At 44.0% G+C, this 17,991-nt stretch overlaps 2 protein-coding genes across 2 annotated transcripts; one reads left to right on the top strand and one right to left on the bottom strand.

Moving 5' to 3' along the window:
• Positions 1–1,209: 1,209 nt before the first annotated feature.
• Positions 1,210–12,115, bottom strand: LOC113398286 (endoplasmic reticulum metallopeptidase 1-like). Its single transcript, XM_064217733.1, has 12 exons — positions 11,942–12,115; positions 10,255–10,476; positions 9,970–10,117; positions 8,754–8,882; positions 4,793–4,949; positions 4,620–4,722; positions 4,294–4,534; positions 4,046–4,228; positions 3,455–3,975; positions 3,292–3,384; positions 2,626–2,830; positions 1,210–2,556 (listed from the first exon to the last, which is right to left on the bottom strand). Exons 1-12 carry the CDS (start codon positions 11,975–11,977, stop codon positions 1,994–1,996), a joined length of 2,601 nt encoding a protein of 866 aa, XP_064073803.1. The 5' UTR covers positions 11,978–12,115; the 3' UTR covers positions 1,210–1,993.
• Positions 12,116–13,779: 1,664 nt separating this feature from the next.
• Positions 13,780–16,821, top strand: LOC113398987 (enhancer of mRNA-decapping protein 3). The gene is made up of 5 exons (XM_064217745.1): positions 13,780–14,147; positions 14,310–14,461; positions 14,532–14,657; positions 15,099–15,256; positions 15,883–16,821. The coding sequence occupies exons 1-5, from the start codon at positions 13,993–13,995 to the stop codon at positions 16,744–16,746; spliced, it is 1,455 nt and encodes a 484-aa protein (XP_064073815.1). The 5' UTR covers positions 13,780–13,992; the 3' UTR covers positions 16,747–16,821.
• The last annotated feature ends 1,170 nt before the right edge of the window (positions 16,822–17,991 follow it).

Below are 17,991 nucleotides of genomic sequence, written 5' to 3'. Positions count from 1 at the left end.
ATTTCAAGTGTTAATTATCATTTTCGTCTGCTTATGCCCGATACCAATAATTAAGCGTGGCGAAATTGAACTGAAATTCAGCCGTTTTTTTATTTTCACCGAATTTCGTATTCAGTACAATTCACATTCGGCCCATCTCTAATAATAATACACTACAGTTTATTATTTGTCTAATAAAATATATAAATCAAAATGTAAACAAAAAAAGTTATTTAAATAGATAAGCGGCTAAACAAGATGTTTTAAATTTACAATCCAACGAATTTTTATCATCGCAGTCGAATATTTGTATAGACCCTTTATGCCTGATTAGCCGTTTTCAGAACATTTTTGAAAGCGATTATGAGCCAAATATTTATGAATTAGGTACTCAAACAAAAAATACTGTACCAAAGTTTAGTCTCTTTTTAATAGAAAGAAAAAAAAAGCTAAATAAACATTACTGATATTTGACAAATTGTTTCTTAAAAATTATTTTTTTTAAATGTTCATATTTCAATATAAATCTAACGCTGTATCACCTATAAAAATGAGTTGTAAGTTATTTCTGTAAGCATTACATAAACGAGCAGCATTGTCTTCTCTAGAATGTTTTGATACAAAAAAAGTACTCCTATATAATTTTTGAGGAAGAAAGGAATGAAAACCAGAAAACCATGTACAATGTGGCAATGTTATTTGCCACGGGGTCGCTCCTGGTACTTCTCTGGTCAGCAGAGTGGACTTTGTGAGCGGCCTCGTCGGCAAGAGGGGGGAGGGGAAGGTTCTCATTAAGAACATTCGAGGTGTGGTTATACACCGCCGCAGGGCGTCAGCATTTGACGCCCGCCCTCAGGGCGGACTCGGGGGAGTCAGCCACATTACGGGACGGAGGCAGAGGAGGAAGGCGTTCATGTATTCGGGACGGGGCACTCGGGCCGCGGCCCCGGGGAGACCCACATACCCGACCGGGCGGCATGCATAAATGCATTATAAATTGTTTATAGGACGACGGGCCAGTTTCTTACACCACTCGTATCGCTAGTCGCCGAACTCAGTTCTTTATTTCTACTTTCTTATCTTGCCACTTAGACTGATGGCCTGATATTATAAATTATCATTATCAGTAAGTTTAACCTATTTTTGCTGTGGGAATATATTTAAACAAAAAAAATACATTATATTTTAAACAATAAGATAAAACTGTATTGTAAAAATAAATACCAAATCAATTATAACTAAACTTTATTTACAAAAGTAGCATAAAATCAAGTCAACATCTCCGAGGAATTAAATAATACCAAACAGGTAAACACAATCAACCCTAAACCCATAAGACTACAAGCACGTCCGCCACCGACGCGCCGGCCCCCCGCGTGACGCATCCGCTACTAGCTAGTGTGTGCATTTGTTCTCGTGTCTATTTTCTCGAGTGCCTTAACTAATTCATTGAACATTTGAATATCTTCCTCGTAGCCAAATAACGCAGTGTTGTCAAGTCGCAGTCGCTACTCGCTGGGGCTGCTACGCGATAATTTTACTAAAATAATCCTAAGACACCGTTGGTTTCCATCCAATTACTTATCTTTAGTTTCCGTTTACGAATGATAACAGCCAGTCGTGCCATAGTCTTACTATTGCTATATTCGATTCACAGCCCTAGACATCTGAGGTAAAGGAATTTATAAAAACACAAGCGTTTATTTGGTTTTAAATCTAAAACTCTATAAGTAGATACTTTAGCATCGAATGTTTGGTCTGATACTCTTAGTTCCGATTAAAATTATTGCACACATTTTATATTAATCAAATAAACATAACGACGAACCCACGAGCGGGTCGCTACGCCGGCCGACTGCGGACTCCGCAGCGGGCTGCAGCGATGAGGACGTCGTTACAAACGACGAGGCGCAGTCAATCATATACGTCTGTATGAGGGGGCGACGGCCGAACCGTCTGTGTCACGCTGGACGGTCATCGCTAACGACGGAGACGAAAGGCAGACCCGCGCGCGCTAGAGTTCCAGCAGGTGCAGGTCCACGCCCCAGCCCGTGGCCGCCACGGACGCCGGCAGCGCCGCCAGCAGCCGCGCGTGCCGCTCGTGGCGCTGCCCCGCGCCGAACATGGCGTGCCCCGCCGCCGACACCTGCAGCCACGCGCCCCCCGCGCGCCCCGCGCCCTCCGCGCGCCGCACGGTGCAGCGCAGGCGCCACGGCCGCGGCCGGCGCGCGTGGTGCAGCGCGATGAAGTACGTGAGGCGCGCGCCCCAGCGCGGGCCCGGCTGCGGCGCGCCCTCCAGCTCCGAGCACCACGGCACCTGCGCGCCGGCCGCCGGCGACAGGATCACCACCACGTGGCTCGGGCCCTCCAGCTCGAGCGACAGCGTGCGCGCGTCGGGGCTCTCGTGCGGCAGCAGCTCGGCGCGCACGCGCAGCTCGGCCAGCGGCGGCCCGGGCGCCGGCAGGCGGTGGCCGCGCGACACCAGCGACAGCACGGGCAGGAAGTAGGGCGCGCCGCAGTACAGCCAGCGCGCGCACTCGTCGGCCGAGCTCGCGCGCGCCTCCCGCATGCCGCCCACTGCGCACGAGTCGGGTCAGCGGGGAGGGGCGGGCGCCGCACGCGGGGCGGGGCGGGGCGGGTGCTCACCGTGCGCGTCCAGCGAGTGCGGCGTGTTGACGTCCAGCTCGGGCAGCCAGTAGAAGTCCTCCACGACGGGCTCCGGCGCGTGCAGCGTGCGGCGCGTGTGGAACAGCATGACGCGCTGCGGGCGCTCGGCGCTGTAGGCAGCGCCCAGCGGCGTCAGCAGCACCAGCGCGACCGTCAGCGCGGACACCAGCGCGCCCGCGTATATCTGGACGTCGGTTTTGACTCGTTACGAGGTGTACGCGACTCACGACCTTCGTGCCTCATCCCGCACCGATTTGATCTCAATAATCGACTAAAAAGGAGTCGAACGAATAAGGCCGTTACACGTAAATGTATCCGCGGCTTGACTGTGTCCGAGTTTGTTTTGTGGAATATCACACCATCTTTAGACGTCAAACTAAATGAAAAATACACGAATACTCATAATAACGTTACCGTATTTATATTAAAACACCACCTACCTTATGCCCCGTAAGTTACCGCCTACACCGTCGGCTGCCCGGGTGAGATCGCTACGTAGCGATAAGCTCGCCAAAATTGTATGCCACTTTCATTTAGGCTGTATTCATGTTTTGATTTTTTTTTCTCTTTGTCGTGCACAACAAAAGGTATCGAGTAGAGTATAAATTAAGAATACAAAACAAAAACGAGATAATATGTGAATACCAGCGGGGCAGGCCTGCGCGCGGCCGCCACCAGCGGCAGCATCCAGCTGAACGTCGTGAGCGTGAGCGACGACACGACCAGCGACATCATCACCTGCGAAACGACAGCCCCGTATCATATGCCGTTTCGGAATCGATCCGAGGCGTATGGGGCACACACTGACGTCGGCGGGAAGAGGTGCGGTGCCGGCGCGGCCCATGATGGGCACGAACATGTCCACCGAGCCCAGCGCCAGGTACGCGGACTGCAGCGCCGGCAGCGCAGACAGCGCCGCGTGCAGCGCCGCACCGGCCGCGGGCGAGCAGCGGGGCAGCGCCGCCAGCGCCGGAAGCGTCCACAGCAGTGGCAGGAAGGCCGAGCGCAGGCCCACCAGGGCGCCCGCCGTCAGCACCACGCCGGCCCACAGCGCCAGCGCGTCTCGCCACGCGCGCCACTCCCACCAGCCGCGCACCGGGGCCGAGGCGCGCCACGCGTAGCGCGCGTCCGCCCACGCGCCGCACAGCGCCGGCAGCGCGTACAGCGGCACGAGCAGGCCGGGCGACGCGTAGAAGGCGAGGCGCGCGCCGGCCGCGTGCATCAGCAGCGCCGGCAGCAGCGCCGCCGCCACGCCCGCCAGCTGCGCCAGCGCCACGCCGCGCGCCGCGCGCAGCACCACGCGCCACCACGCGCGCCGCGACATGTACACTGCGGCCGGTGGGACGCTTTTAGGCTGTGGGCGACGGCAGCCCCGAGGACGCGATGAGGATGGACCTACGCTGTCTAGCGGCGTCGTCGGCCGACAGGTGCAGGGACAGCGCGAGCGTCGCCAGCGTGACGACGACGGCCAGCGCGGCGGCGGGCGCGCGGGCGGCGATCACGAATGCGCCGACCACGTCGAAGAACACCGGCTGTCGCTCTCGTTCCGTGGCGAGCTCGAGTCGCTCGTTGCTCAGCAGACCTGCGAGCCCACGGGCACCGTCAGACCGGCCTTCGCGCGCCGAGTCGCTTCCCCGCCTCACTCACCGAGCGTCAGCGCCAGCACGTTGTCGCCGGTGCGCTGGAGCGCGGCGGGCGGCACGCGCGAGGCGGTGTCGAGGCGCGTGTGGTACACGTAGCCGTTGCTGCTCCACGCGAGGTCGACGCCCGACAGGTCACCGTAGTCGCGGAAGATGCGGAAGTCCGTGTCTGCCGGGATGAGCCCGCTCTCGAACAGCTCCTGCGCCAGCGACGAGGCGAAAGGGTGCGGCACCGCGCCCGCGTACACCTGCGGACCGGGCGAGCGTCACGACTCGACATTTTTACTCGCGTAGGATCCCAAAGCTGGAGCCCGAAGCCAACCGAAGTATCACCTCCATGATCCAGGGGTCGTGCGGGCCGGCCTGGAACAGCACCTCGCGGCCGCCCGCGCCGCACGCCTCGATGTTGATGAAGGCGCGCACAGATTTCGCCCAGCTGTTTACGAACACACGCGTCGTTACTATGGCGGACAACGTCGGCTGCAGAGAGAGGGGGCGGCGCTCACGGGTGCTGGGTGACGAAGGCGTGCGAGGCCTGCAGGATGTTCTCCTCGGCGCCGTTGAGCAGCACGATGACGTCGTGGCGCAGCGGGCGCGGCGCCGCCACGAGCGCGCGCAGCGTCTCCAGCGCCACCGCGCAGCCCGCGCCGTCGTCGCTCGCGCCTGCGCCGCGCGGAAAGCCACTTTAAATATCTTACGTCGGATGCTCATCAACACCAGAATATTTCTTGAACTGCATGCAGTGTGTTTTTTGTTTGTAGTTTAACTCCCAGTGGAGTAGTTTTTCGCTCATTGGAATACTTTAGAAAAATATATCTTAATTATTTGCAACTGGCTACGCGCTGCGGCTTCACACGAATCATTCTGTATTTTTTACTTATATTTAATTAAATTTCAATATTATTTATATAATTTAAATTTAATTTTCTATTTAAAAATTGATATATCCATTCAAAACAATATTTAATACTATCAATATTTAATTACTATATTTAATACTTAAATTTAATAATAAAAACTATATTTAATAATAAAAACAATATTTAATTACTATATTTAATATATATAATATCGCGAAGACAAGCCAAGAAACTTAACAGATTATTATTTTAAAAGATTAAGTACTATTTTTTTTTATAGCTCACATGCGACTAGTTAGTTTCTTCAGTAGATCCAGGAATATAGAATCATAGATAAGTAGGCCTTACGCGATCAGTTTTGATAACAGTTTGATGCTACAGTACTCGTATTGTAATTTACGTATATTTCGTTTTTTGGTTGCAGTTAAACTGTTCCTTTGGTATTATGTAAGTACCTCAAAGGTAAATTAAATACTTAAACCATTTAGAAAACATATTTACATATTGATATAGACATTTACCGGAAAAAAAATTGAAAAAAGATTAAAAACTTCTTATACTTTATTAAAACGTCAATTTTTTAATGACTTTTATGAATCTATTTTTTAGTCACAAGTATACAGCGGATTTTACAAGGAAGACATCATACCTTAGTAAGGTTATTCGGTTTAAAGGAATTAAGAAAGAACATACCCTTTATTATCTTCTATACGAGAAACTACGTAGATAGAATAATAAGGAAAGTAATGAAATACCTACAGATCGTAGTTATTTTACGGGGCATATTATACCTACTAGGGCATAATTATAATAATCTTACTAATTACTGTTTTAAAACTTACCGATACAAGTAACTAAATTATAGCTTACTGATTGAAATTAAAATATTATAAATTACTAATAATACAATTATTAGGGTCTCTACTCCTTAGTGGCCAAGGGCCTCCAGACCTTTAACCGACTCTGAATACTTCATAACGAAGATGAAAGTCATCGTCTTTATCATTAAACAAATATAAACGCTACAATTCATCCTTTCCTCCCTCGGGTCTCGGTAGAGGTCTTTTTGGACGGCGCATACCTTTCGGTTATGAGTCTAAAATATGTTTTATCTTTAAATTACTTTTAAATAGCTCCAAAAGAACTTCGAACTTTAAAATGTCATATATCAGTATATACCCCCTGTATATTATTTTGGATAAGAAGTAATTAATCGTGCAAAGGTTATAATTATTATATTATTTGCAAAACTAAATATATATGACCTTCAACGAACTATCCTCTCACTTACTAGTTCTTAGTAGTGTACATGTTGACATCCAATCTTTCGACTGTCTTTTACCTTGTCTTGGATTTAATTCCTCGTTGATAATGAACTTAGTTGAGTTATAAACAGCACTGGCTGTTCTTTATAAGGGTATCCCCCCCCCCCTAATCACTTTATTTAGAAATGAACTCTCAAGACTTTAGCCATTGTAGTCGTACGTGTGTAATATTTAAGCAAGTGCCTGACTAAATTATTATTTGCTTTCAATTTTCATGTATTTTGGTGTGCGCACAACGAGCCACCTGGAGCAACCGCTGCTTATGGGCAACAGTGACTGTACTAATTTGAATTTATCCGCCCTGACTCTACACTACGCTTCACTATTTAGTAACAATGGTAGGTTGTCTAAATTAAGTACCCGCTCACTCGAGAGTATGAATTGAAGTAATTCGCTGTCGATAAGTATTGCTAGTTAATTACATAATTGAATACTTCAGTATTATTTTGGGAAGAATAATTAGGAGCATGTTTCACCGCGCTGTTCCAATGCGGTTTGGAATGCAGTGAACATGAATTGTATTGCTAGTTCTTTGTAAGTCCAGAAATGAAGCAAAACTGACCTCCTTATGATAGAAATATATTTGATAAAAGCACGCGCGTATATCTCTCACATTAGTACGCGTTATAGTGATACACGTGATCTAAATAACGAACAATTGACTTGTGATCACATTGGACGAGGACTTCGCGGCGCCGGGGAAGCGTCTCCGCTGAAAGTTGGCCATTTGAGTGCTTGCAAGTTGCAACATGAACCATTTTTTCAATTAGCAGTCAGTGATGAACTTTATAAAGGTTATCGTTTTTAATTTCTTAAAGGATACTAATTATTCCATACCGATGATTTTAAGGCATTACATGTTATGCGGATAAGGGTTTACATTCGCGACTTCTGATAATGAAGAAAAATATTTTCCACATGTTTCGTGACTGCAATCGACAAGCGGCTCGGTTTCACGATTAGTATTTCATTACCAATCGTAAATGCGAAAAGGAAAAAATAGTGTAATTAGACGCACAATTTTTAATTAGTCGTTTACCTTTAACATGTTTATGACATAGTTCTCTCAACTAGTGGATTTAAAATGTAATTGTGTAAAGTAGATACTTATTCGTATTGGGAAGCATTTTTATTTACAGTGATTAAATTTCGTCCACCTTGACAACGGCGCGGCGTTCGCTCAAACAATTATTCAGTTAAGCGGACGACTCGCTCGCCTCATTTTATGACTGCTCTGTCTATTGTATGTTGTATTATATAAACAGCTGCGCGGAAACCGACGGACCGAATGTCAAGTGATATGTTGCTTTTCATGCAGGAATGAACATAAACACGATCCTGAATGATGATGTATGGTATAACGGGTAATAAAGACGGTGTTTCCATAGGCGTTTCTTCTCGGTAGTTTAACTTTATACCACTGTATCTATTTCATAGGTAGGCGGGCTGACAAATGGATCAACTAGTATGTAGTCACCACCGCCCATAATAATTGGCTCCGTAAGAAATAGTAACCATTCCTTACATCACACAAATGAAACTGTGTATTCCAATTTAGGGTGACCAACGTTCGTTGCTCAACAAAATAATGCAATTAACGAAAGTCGAAAAAAATATTTCATAAGAATCAATACAAAGTTTTATTTGTGCAAAAACCTGACTATTTAATTTGCCGTCGATTATCGGTTCACATTCAATTTGCGGTTTTATTTAACACTCGCAAAGTTTACGGGCCACGTCAACGTCCTTCCTTTCCGTTAATAAGCTGAACATTTTTTATGACGTTCTTGGAGGTGGGTCACTGTTAGCGTGGACACCTTCAATGATCAAAACCCAAATTTATAAATACTATTTTATTTTGTTTTAAGTTCAACGAGGGTAATGCTCATTAATATTTAATAACCCCACATAATCTCAAATTTCTCAAGATATTGAGTACAACAAGATCGTATCTCTAATTATGAGCTCTCAATTGTGACTCACTTTTCGTTTACGAGTTCGACTACGATACTGAACTGTAACAACTAGCTGTTTAATGATATGATAGCTATCGTGGCCCCCCGGCCGGTATCGCCCACGGCAGCCGATCGCAACGGAAACTGGCACACCGCCGGATAAGTTTTCCTTCAAGGTTGGTTTGGCCGGCGTACAAAATCCTCTTTTCTCATCGTGGAGTGAGTGGAGTGAGTGGAGTGAGTGGAGTGAGTGGAGTGAGTGGAGTGTGCGGAGCGTGTGGAGCGTGTGGAGCGTGTGAAGTGTGGGAGCGTGTGGCGCGCACTCACCGGGGCTGTCGGGCACGGTGTCGAAGTGGCAGTTGAGCAGCAGCGCGGTGCGCGCGCGCGGCGAGCGGCCGCCGGCGGCGCGCGCGCGCACCGCCACGCTCTGCACGTCGCGGTACACGTTGCTCATGCCTGCGCGCCATATCATTTAGCTACGTGACTTTCCTTGAGGGCTGTGTCCATGTCGCTGTTCACTTTCGAATGATGCGTTTCGTGCGTTTCTCGGTTACGGAGTTTCTTATGTAGAAATGTTTGCTTACGTCTTTCATCTATCTTATTAATATAAATCTAGAAACGGTTGGAGATAAACTTTACTATTCGATAAGTAGTAGTTTGAAAAATAAAAAATAGTTTTTTTTAATGTCATATTAGGCGATCGTGCAGATGAGCCACCTGATGGTATGTTGTCGCCACTGGCCACTGATATCGGTACTGTGAGAAATATTTCTCATTCGTCGTATCAACATTGCACTTTCAACCTTTCAACCAAGTTTACCACTGGCGCATTCGCCCTTCATACCGGAACATAAAATCTCGTACCGGAAATATTGATATGGTACCTGCCCAGACGGACTTTCACAAAACCCTACCAACAAGAGCAGACAATACAACAAAAACATCGTGCATAAAAGGTTGTCGTCAGATTTTGACGACAACATGTCGGAACCGTTCCCGCTTTACACAATTTTACACGTATTCCCTATGAAATTGCCTTTTCCAACAAGGCTTTGAAAGGAGATTTCTCTATACCACTTCCACCGTAAACTTAAGCCAACCCATCAGTCAGGAGGTCGAAAGTTCCCTCAGTAATAATAACTTTATTGGGGAAAATAAGTCTATAGTCAATTCTACCACTAGAGATGCCTTGCCGTATGGTTGAATCGAATTAACAATACTTTCATTGGACATTTGAAAAAATATCAAATAAATATGTAAATAAATACGAGTTAGTCTCGTCATCCGCAGACAGATGGCTTTGTTTTCAAATAACACACGTCACGTCACGTCGTACGTTACACTATTGTGTAGCTCATAGGGTTTCCCGAACACAAGCAAGAATTTCAGGACAATCTAAAATAAGCACTTCCACAAATCGGTGTTTTGGTTTTCTTGCAACACATTACAATACACCATTTTATGTCCGTTTAGTGTTTGATTTGCAAAACAACAGCGGAAGAAAACACAGCTGAGCCCACGAGTCCTGTGTCGAACAACTTACCGTCGAGGAAGGTGAGCGAAAAGGCGCCGCTGGCCGAGAACACGTCGTAGTCGACGCGGTTGTGCGGCGACGCCTGCGCCGCGATGCTCTTCACGGCCTCCACCAGAATCTGCACCGCTAACACTTCGTTTTCATAGCTGCCTGCCACCTGCGGATATGCGCCGGCACTATTCGTAAACAGTTAATATTGTACTATTCGACCTAATCTCAGTCACGCGTCTGTGTAATTTATTAAATTCAATTATGGTACGATTGTGTCAGGTCTTTCAAAACATTATACTTTACCCTCGGACCGATAGAGGTGAGGTTGACGAGATGCTCGTGCGCTATCTCTGCTATGAAGTGGTCTGCCGGCGCGGAGCGGTCGAGAGGTTCGGGTAGGCGACGGTCTACCAGCGCCGCCACCACCAACGACAGCGACGTGACGACGGCAGCCACCGCCACCCAGCGAAGTGGTACCACGCCATCTTCGAATACGTTCTCCTTTACCACCTGCCCGTGCCTGTGCTGTGACATCACGTAACATAGTTTTCAAATTTATAATATTTTTATTTGCATTCCATATTATCTGACAAAATATCGAAACAGATTTTAGCTCGAATGGAAGATAATTTGATTCCTACAGTGGAACATTACTGGAAACTCCCCCGCCGCTTCTGTCTGTTTGTCCGAATGCGATAAACATCGAACTGATTCATTAAAAGGTTTTGGGTAAATTAGCTGAAAGTTTTACTGGCACGCACCGTGTGAACCAACAGTTATATGTATTAGGATTTATAGGTTATATTTATTATTATTATTATACCCGTGCAAAACCGGGTTGGTAAGGTTAGTATAACGAATTAAACGATAATCTGTAAAATCCCCGCTCCTAACGAATATTTCTACACAGGACAGTATTTTATTTTTATTTATTACTAGATGTTCCGACTCGGCACGGGTTTTCTAAGAATTTAATCTGGTGCTATTTTTTAAATAATGAGTTATAAACATTTGCTAACCGAAAGCTCCGTCCGTATTGCGCTAATTCATCGAACATCAAGTCTTTTCTTTTTTAAATATTTTTTAATATGTGAATTTCTACAATGCACGTGGGTACTAATTGCAAAGTGTAAAAGACTATATTTATTCACGTTCGTGTAAGGATTAACACTTTGCGACGATTAAATTAAACTAAAGTTGTTTTCAGCACAGCAACAGTCAATGTGCGTTTGATATTACAACATAACCCACATAAGTAATGTTTTTGTGTATAGTTTTGAATATCGAAGATAGTCTAGTGATCGCTGATTGTACTCGCAACAAAAATATGTATTGGAACCAACTATTTATGATACGAGATAATATTTGTCGCAATTGTTTAGAGTTCAAGCAACTAAACGAAATAGATACTACTTATAGAATGATGACTGAGTTGTTAAGATAACAGATGTAGGTTAAATCTTCCTATAAGACTAAGTGCTCTAGGCGAAGCGTGTAACGTGCTGTCATATTTTTGACTTACCTGTATATTCGAGATTCTTAAATTTTATACACCTATCATTGAATATTTTATAAAAACAAAACCTTTGCGGTCTTTAAATCGATTGCGGTACATAATTTAACTCGGGAGCTTTTGACCTCGTGCGAAATGCCGCACTGTATTACATGATATATTTTTATTTCATGTTCTACATAATATAAAAATATGTTTTTAATTTGAGTCCAGAAATTCATCGAAACCAAATTGATTCAAAGTATGTAATTGTGACCGAAAATAATAATGACCGAGACATATCTATGGAAATAAATAATTTTACAATCCTTATCTTAAATACAAAAAAAAAAACCTTCGGGTGTGCGTCGAGAAATGACATCATTGCCAAGCAAATTATTATTAAAATTAAAAATTATAATTGAACGAAAGATTACAATCTACTATAGCATGAAATGAATAACACAACTCGTATTTAAAAATATCATAAAATATTACCATTTTTATATTATTACTCTTGTTTGGTAAATACATATTAATTTAAGTCACATATTTTTACTTTTTGTAAAGTAAAAATATTTTATCAAACGTAATTCACAACAAAAACGACCGGACCACATACAAAAACATTGAGAATCTGACGTAAGGTGCATTTGACAAATTGACAGACTTCTCAAGGCTGACACTGTTAAATCTCTTAAGCTGACATTAGACTAGTGTTGCATATCGATAGTTAAGGTGTTAGCGATAGTATCGAGAGTATTGTCCCGTGTCAATACTATCGATAGTATCGGTAGCTCTCTATGACCAATACTATAGTATTGCAAAAACCATTACTTTTAAACTAAACTATCGATACTACCGATGGTATCGATAGTTTTGTACTATCAATAGCCAGTATTTTTCCGATAGTATTACTGTCCAAGATAAATTATTTCGTATGCCAGGTAACGACAATATAATTTAATAAGTTTAATTAAATTTGCGCCAGTAAGGACTATAAGAATAAATACAGTTAGTACTTTTTTTTCGATTTATGAAAAAACATTAAAGAATACCCTCGAGCTTAAAAATTGTGTGTGAAGTGTAAAATTTACATTATACATACGACCGTCGATGTTGAAAGACGCTTTTCAAAAAAATAACAATATTCAGTGATAAATCAGGGCCTCGATTCAAGAAACATTAAAGAGAGCTTTGACTTCGTCATTATCCTTTTCTCAAAATTAATTCACTGACTCTCGATAGTCCAAAACTATCGATACTATCGATAGTATCAATAGTATAGTATCGATAGTATTGGTCAAAACGATACTATCGATAGTACTATCGATATCCTAAATAGTTTTCGAGGTCAACTATCGATAGTTCTGCAACACAGCATTAGACAGAAATGACGAAGGTATAGATAAAATAGAACTATAAAAACCATGAAACAAAACATTGATAGATAAAACAAAATAATATATAAAACAGGATTCATAAAAATGTATATAATTAGCTTGTGCTTGGTTGAGGTTGATTTTTCGAATTAATTCCTCAACGCCACTTCTGACATAAATGTTTCAAGGCTATAAGCTACCATTGTTTACCATTTATAAGTATTATTACCATTTTTTTTTTTAGATTTTCAAATTTATATTACGTTTATCGTATTCCATTCATTTTGTTAACCAATTAAATTACCATTTTTTCAGTTAATGTACTTTGTATACAACGGTTGTAATACAACCTTCAATTTTTTTATATCCGTTTTCTATTTAAGGTTCTTTTAAAGTTTAGTAAACTTCTGTACCTGCTTTGTGGGTTTTCTATGCTTCTTTTTCCGATTTATGAACTCTATTTGAGCGTTTGTCTTACGCATCCGTTAGCAACGTAAATCATTTCGTTCTTTTGTTCATATTGTAATATAGAGCATCAAATTATTAATAACACCCTTGCGAATGAGAAAGACCGCAAACGGCATATTTAAGAATTGTGTATTATATTATCGGCCTACGTCCAGCAATGGAATGACACAGGCTGATTATATTATCGTCTGAAACTCGTCTTCGAGCTGTTTATGAACCTAGTTCGTTCTCCTCAAGTGTCAGTGGCTCGCGATTCGTACAATTCGCCGTACTTTTTAATTACTATAACCTTAATTGTAGTAAACTAAGTCAAATAGTTAAGCTAATAGATATACCATAACTTATTGTTAAATCAAGAAAGTAAGTCTCAGTCTGTGACGTCTATGGTATTAAGCATTAAACTGTTTGACTTTTGACTAATTGTTATGTATTAAAGAAAGAAGTAGGTCCAGTACGTTTGACAAATTCACGGTTTCACGGTTAAAATGTCATTCTGCTGCTTCCTTCACGTGCTTGTCACTGTCAGTAGTCACAATTGTCGAAAAACATGTTATTTTACGAATTACGGGAGAAACAGAAAATTAGTACCTATTTGTATTTGTTAAATATATTACATTTACATATAAATATTATAAAGCTTATGTGATACGAACGGATATTTTAAAATATTGAATTGACTATTTTAACAAAGTTGTAAAAATGTCAAAGTGGATTGGCTACGCCGTGTCCGTCAACTGTGGCGACCCATTGGGCTGCTATCAGGGTACAATATTAGAAGCCGACGGTACAACAATCACGCTGACAAAAGCATTCAGAAACGGCTTTCCTTACCCAAAATCACAAGTAACTTTAAAGTAAGTTCTCATAGTATAACTCAAAGTTTGAAATATTTAATAACATATGTGCTATTTGTAAACAAATAACACCTGTCGTAGTAATATGTAATTCATCGTCCTTTATCAAGTCTTATTCTAGTTTTATAAAAGTATTTAAAAGTAAAATTTATTTATTCATAGCGCAGCTGATATTAAAGATCTGAAAATAATTGAGGAAGCAAGATCGAAGCCAGCTGAACAGACACACAGTACAGTAGCTGTATCAAAAAATAACAAAAAGGGTCAAAGAGCTACCGTTTGTGAAAACTTGCAAGCCAACCCGTCGCATTCAGGTAACTTTCCTAATTAGTGGTATTTAAGTATTGCATGTAGTTTGTTTTCTACAACCATAATGCTTTGTAGGTAATCAGCAAAATGTAAGCAATATTAGTAATAAGAGTGCACCTCCCCGCGGTGCCCTGCCAGTGCCCACTCGCAGCAAGCCTATAGACATACAGCCCACAAGAAGTAACAAAAACAATAATTCGGGTGAGTTTTTAATTGATTTTAAGCAGCAATGTCACAGATGTTTAAACAGAGCTTTGCAGTAGTATCCATGCAATCTTCCATTTAAAGACAATTAAAATGAAAATATTCTTTATTCAAGTAGGTTCATAAACATGCTTTTGAATCATCATGTTACAGTGTTGAATTAAAGGTAATATAGTGTTTGTGCTTTTTTTTGTGTTTGTAATAATTAGTAGTTTCATATTAATGTGGTTATTTTCTGAATGTGTTGCTAGTTGGAAACTTGACTCTATCATTGATGATGGTATATTTCTTAAGAAATCTGAAAATGTATTTATGTATATCTTTTTATGGCTTGTTACTGGTTTGCTCTTTGATTTGAGACAGGGTAACCTATTAAGGAGATCCAGATCAATACTTTTGTGGAGAGGAAATACAATAGACTTTTCTTACATTTTCCAGGAAGTTATGGTAATACAGGTTCTACACCTAAAGGTCGGAGTGGTCCCTTTCATGAGAAAGCTCGACGCCGGAATGAGGCCTGTTTTGGAGATACGGCTGACCCCGCCCTCGACGATGACTTTGACTTCGAGGGCAACCTCGCTCTCTTCGACAAACAAGTAAAGAAAAATCAAAATTACAATATTTTTTATTCAAGTAGGCTCATAAACGCACCTTTCAGTAATCTCATTCCACTATATAAAATATATGAAGCGGCCACTGATTGATAATGTAGACTAGTTTTGCATATAGATAGTCCACTATCGGTAGAATATTGATAGACTGTCGATAGCTAAGGTGTTAGCGATAGTATCGATAGTCTATCGATAGTGTTGTCACGTGTAGTATTGTCACTGTAGTGTCAATATCTCCCCACGAGCGATACTATCGATAGTATTGCAAAAACCATTACTTCCATAGACAAACTATCGATAGTTCTGCAACGCTGATGTGGTCCACGTCCTCGGGAGAAAAACTACTGAGTCAGTATTCTATGGTTTCTTACCAATTTACATATTATGTACATATGGTAATTATTGTTTTTCACGACTGGACTGGACACTTAAAAATAATAATGCGAAAAAAAAAAAAATTAAAAATTATATTGTTTTGTTGTTTTAATTTATAGATTATGTTTTAATAACAATCGAGACTTATATATTTGGATATCGTCAACGGGTGGTCGTGGTCGAAGTATTGTTGCAAATATATCATCCGAGTTTAGTTTTCCGACGACAACGCGCAGGCGCTGTGGGAGGAGATGCGCTCGGCGGCGCGGCCCGACGTCGTGCGCGCGGCGGACGAGGCGGCGCGCTTCCGCCACGACGAGAACGTGCTGGGAGCCGCGCCCGCCCTGCCCGCCATCCGCCTGCCCGACGAGCTGCGCGGGCCCGTCGTGTACAGCGCCGACGACGGCCGCCGCGTGCCCTCCGCCGCGCCGCGCCTGCGCAGAGACTTCTGGGACGCCATGCGCCGCTACGGCCTGCTCGACGGCGCGTTCACGCTGCTCGCGCGCGCCGCCGCCGACGTGGCGCTGCGCCTCGCGGGCGGCGGCCGGCGCCTCGAGGCGCGCAACGCGCACCAGGCGCCCGTGGCCGTCGTGCTGGCGGGCGCGCACCGCGTCGGGGCCGCGGGGCTGGAGGCGGCGCGCGTGCTGGCCGCGCACGGCGTGCGCGCGCACGTGCTGCTGGCGGGCGGGCCGGGCGGCCCGGGCGGCCAGGCCGAGTGCGCGGAGCTGCGGCGCGAGCTGGGCGCGCTGGCGCTGTGCGGCGTGCCGGTGCACGCGAGCGCGGCGGCGCTGCCGGCGCCCGACGTGGTGCTGCTGGCGCTGTACGACCCGCTGCTGGACGACGCGCAGGAGCGGCACGCGGCGGCGCTGGCGTGGGTGCGCGGCGCGCGCGCGGCGGTGGTGGCGGTGGAGCCGCCGGGCGCGGGCTGGGACGGCGTGTGCGCGCGCGCGTCGCTGCTGGCGGGGCTGCCGGCCGCGCTGCCGCCGGCGCTGGGCCGCGTGTACCTCGCCAACGTGGCGCCGCCCGCCAGCCTGTTCCGCGAGCTGCGCGTGGTGTATCGCTCGCCCTTCGGCGCCGCCTCGGTGCTGGCGCTCGACTGAAACGCGCCTCGCGGACTCGATACGAATTCTATTGTAAATATTTCAGAACGTGCATTTTAAAAGATGAATAAATTTTTATATCTAAAGAAAAAGTAAATGTTTATTTCCGCTCCATAACCGCCGCTGCCGCAGCACCAAGACCGCTGCAAAGTAAATGGTTCTTCTCATAAAAGAAGGGTTAGACCTGAATACTGCGCGCGGCTCCGTCGCGACTCGGTGTATACGTATACACGAGGCGGACCCGCGTCCGACAAGCGCAGGTTTCCTTAAAAATAGGTATAAAAAGGGCAATGACTCAATAGAAGTAATAGTGACTTCGACTGGCCGAAGATTAAAATTGGTTTCAGACATTCTAAACGCAATAAGGTACTTACTCTTCAATCTTGATAAAGACCGTAATGCTCGTAATAACGCTTCAAAATAATTACGAATTACTGATATTCCTATTAAGCTCTCCAGTGCTTGTGCTCGAAGTGGAGACAGCATCGGGTCACATGAGGATTTCCCGGCGACAGCGCTCCGACAGTAAGACGTTGCGATATTTTGTTTTAACATTTACTCGAAAATTTAAGTAAGCCTTATTAAACCCACTTAACGTAATAAAGTTTATATAGTACCGGTATCCGTCTGTGATATCAAAATAACTGCCTGTTTCAGTGAATGAGTTACCAAAGCCAAAACAATAATTGAAATACACATTTTATATATATAATTCAAATAGGCATTATGTACGCCAAAGTGGCAGTACTAAAAGGGTTTGTTGTATTCAAATGTTTTTGCGGCCTTTACTAACTTAACATCTGCAATTATAAATCTTATGCGAATATTGACTTGCTCAGAGTGCCTTCGTTTATTTAGACGTAAGGTTCCCAGCAGTGGGCGCCCATATGAGAAAGTGTAGTGACCAAGATATAAAGGTATTTTATTCACAATTAAAACACAGTTTTTCACAAATTCATTGATTTATTAAAAAAATACATACAGTCTCAAAAAACACATGTCGATCGGAACATAGATGAATATGACCCTGACCCAGTTAAGAAAACACCCGGAACCGGATCGGAATCCTGTGTCGTAATCTGTAGCTGTCCCCGAGTGCCGCCCAACGACGACGACGACATTTAAAAAATTAATAATTTTAAGTTTTAGCAGCCGATCGTTTTGATTATGTATTTCAGTCAATAACTTAAGTAAATAAAAATATCGATTCGGAAGGTTTGGTTCATACAAATGTCGTTCGCGATA

This window comes from Vanessa tameamea, chromosome 18 (genome assembly GCF_037043105.1).
Source record: "Vanessa tameamea isolate UH-Manoa-2023 chromosome 18, ilVanTame1 primary haplotype, whole genome shotgun sequence".
In the NCBI taxonomy this organism is placed as follows: domain Eukaryota; kingdom Metazoa; phylum Arthropoda; class Insecta; order Lepidoptera; family Nymphalidae; genus Vanessa; species Vanessa tameamea.
This window is presented reverse-complemented; position numbering and strand designations above follow the sequence as displayed.

What these genes read in the sequence shown, in the direction of transcription:
- LOC113398286 (XM_064217733.1), bottom strand. Translation starts at nt 11,977, where the DNA reads ATGTATTTACCAAACAAGAGTAATAATATAAAAATG. An exon ending in CGTGCTGGCGCTGACGCTCG is followed by an intron (nt 4,229 to 4,293) that starts GTGAGTGAGGCG and finishes GTGGGCTCGCAG; the next exon opens with GTCTGCTGAGCAACGAGCGA. An exon ending in CCGCACCTCTTCCCGCCGAC is followed by an intron (nt 3,385 to 3,454) that starts GTCAGTGTGTGC and finishes GTCGTTTCGCAG; the next exon opens with GTGATGATGTCGCTGGTCGT.
- LOC113398987 (XM_064217745.1), top strand. Translation starts at nt 13,993, where the DNA reads ATGTCAAAGTGGATTGGCTACGCCGTGTCCGTCAACTGTGGCGACCCA. An exon ending in AGCCAACCCGTCGCATTCAG is followed by an intron (nt 14,462 to 14,531) that starts GTAACTTTCCTA and finishes AATGCTTTGTAG; the next exon opens with GTAATCAGCAAAATGTAAGC. An exon ending in TCGCTCTCTTCGACAAACAA is followed by an intron (nt 15,257 to 15,882) that starts GTAAAGAAAAAT and finishes GACAACGCGCAG; the next exon opens with GCGCTGTGGGAGGAGATGCG.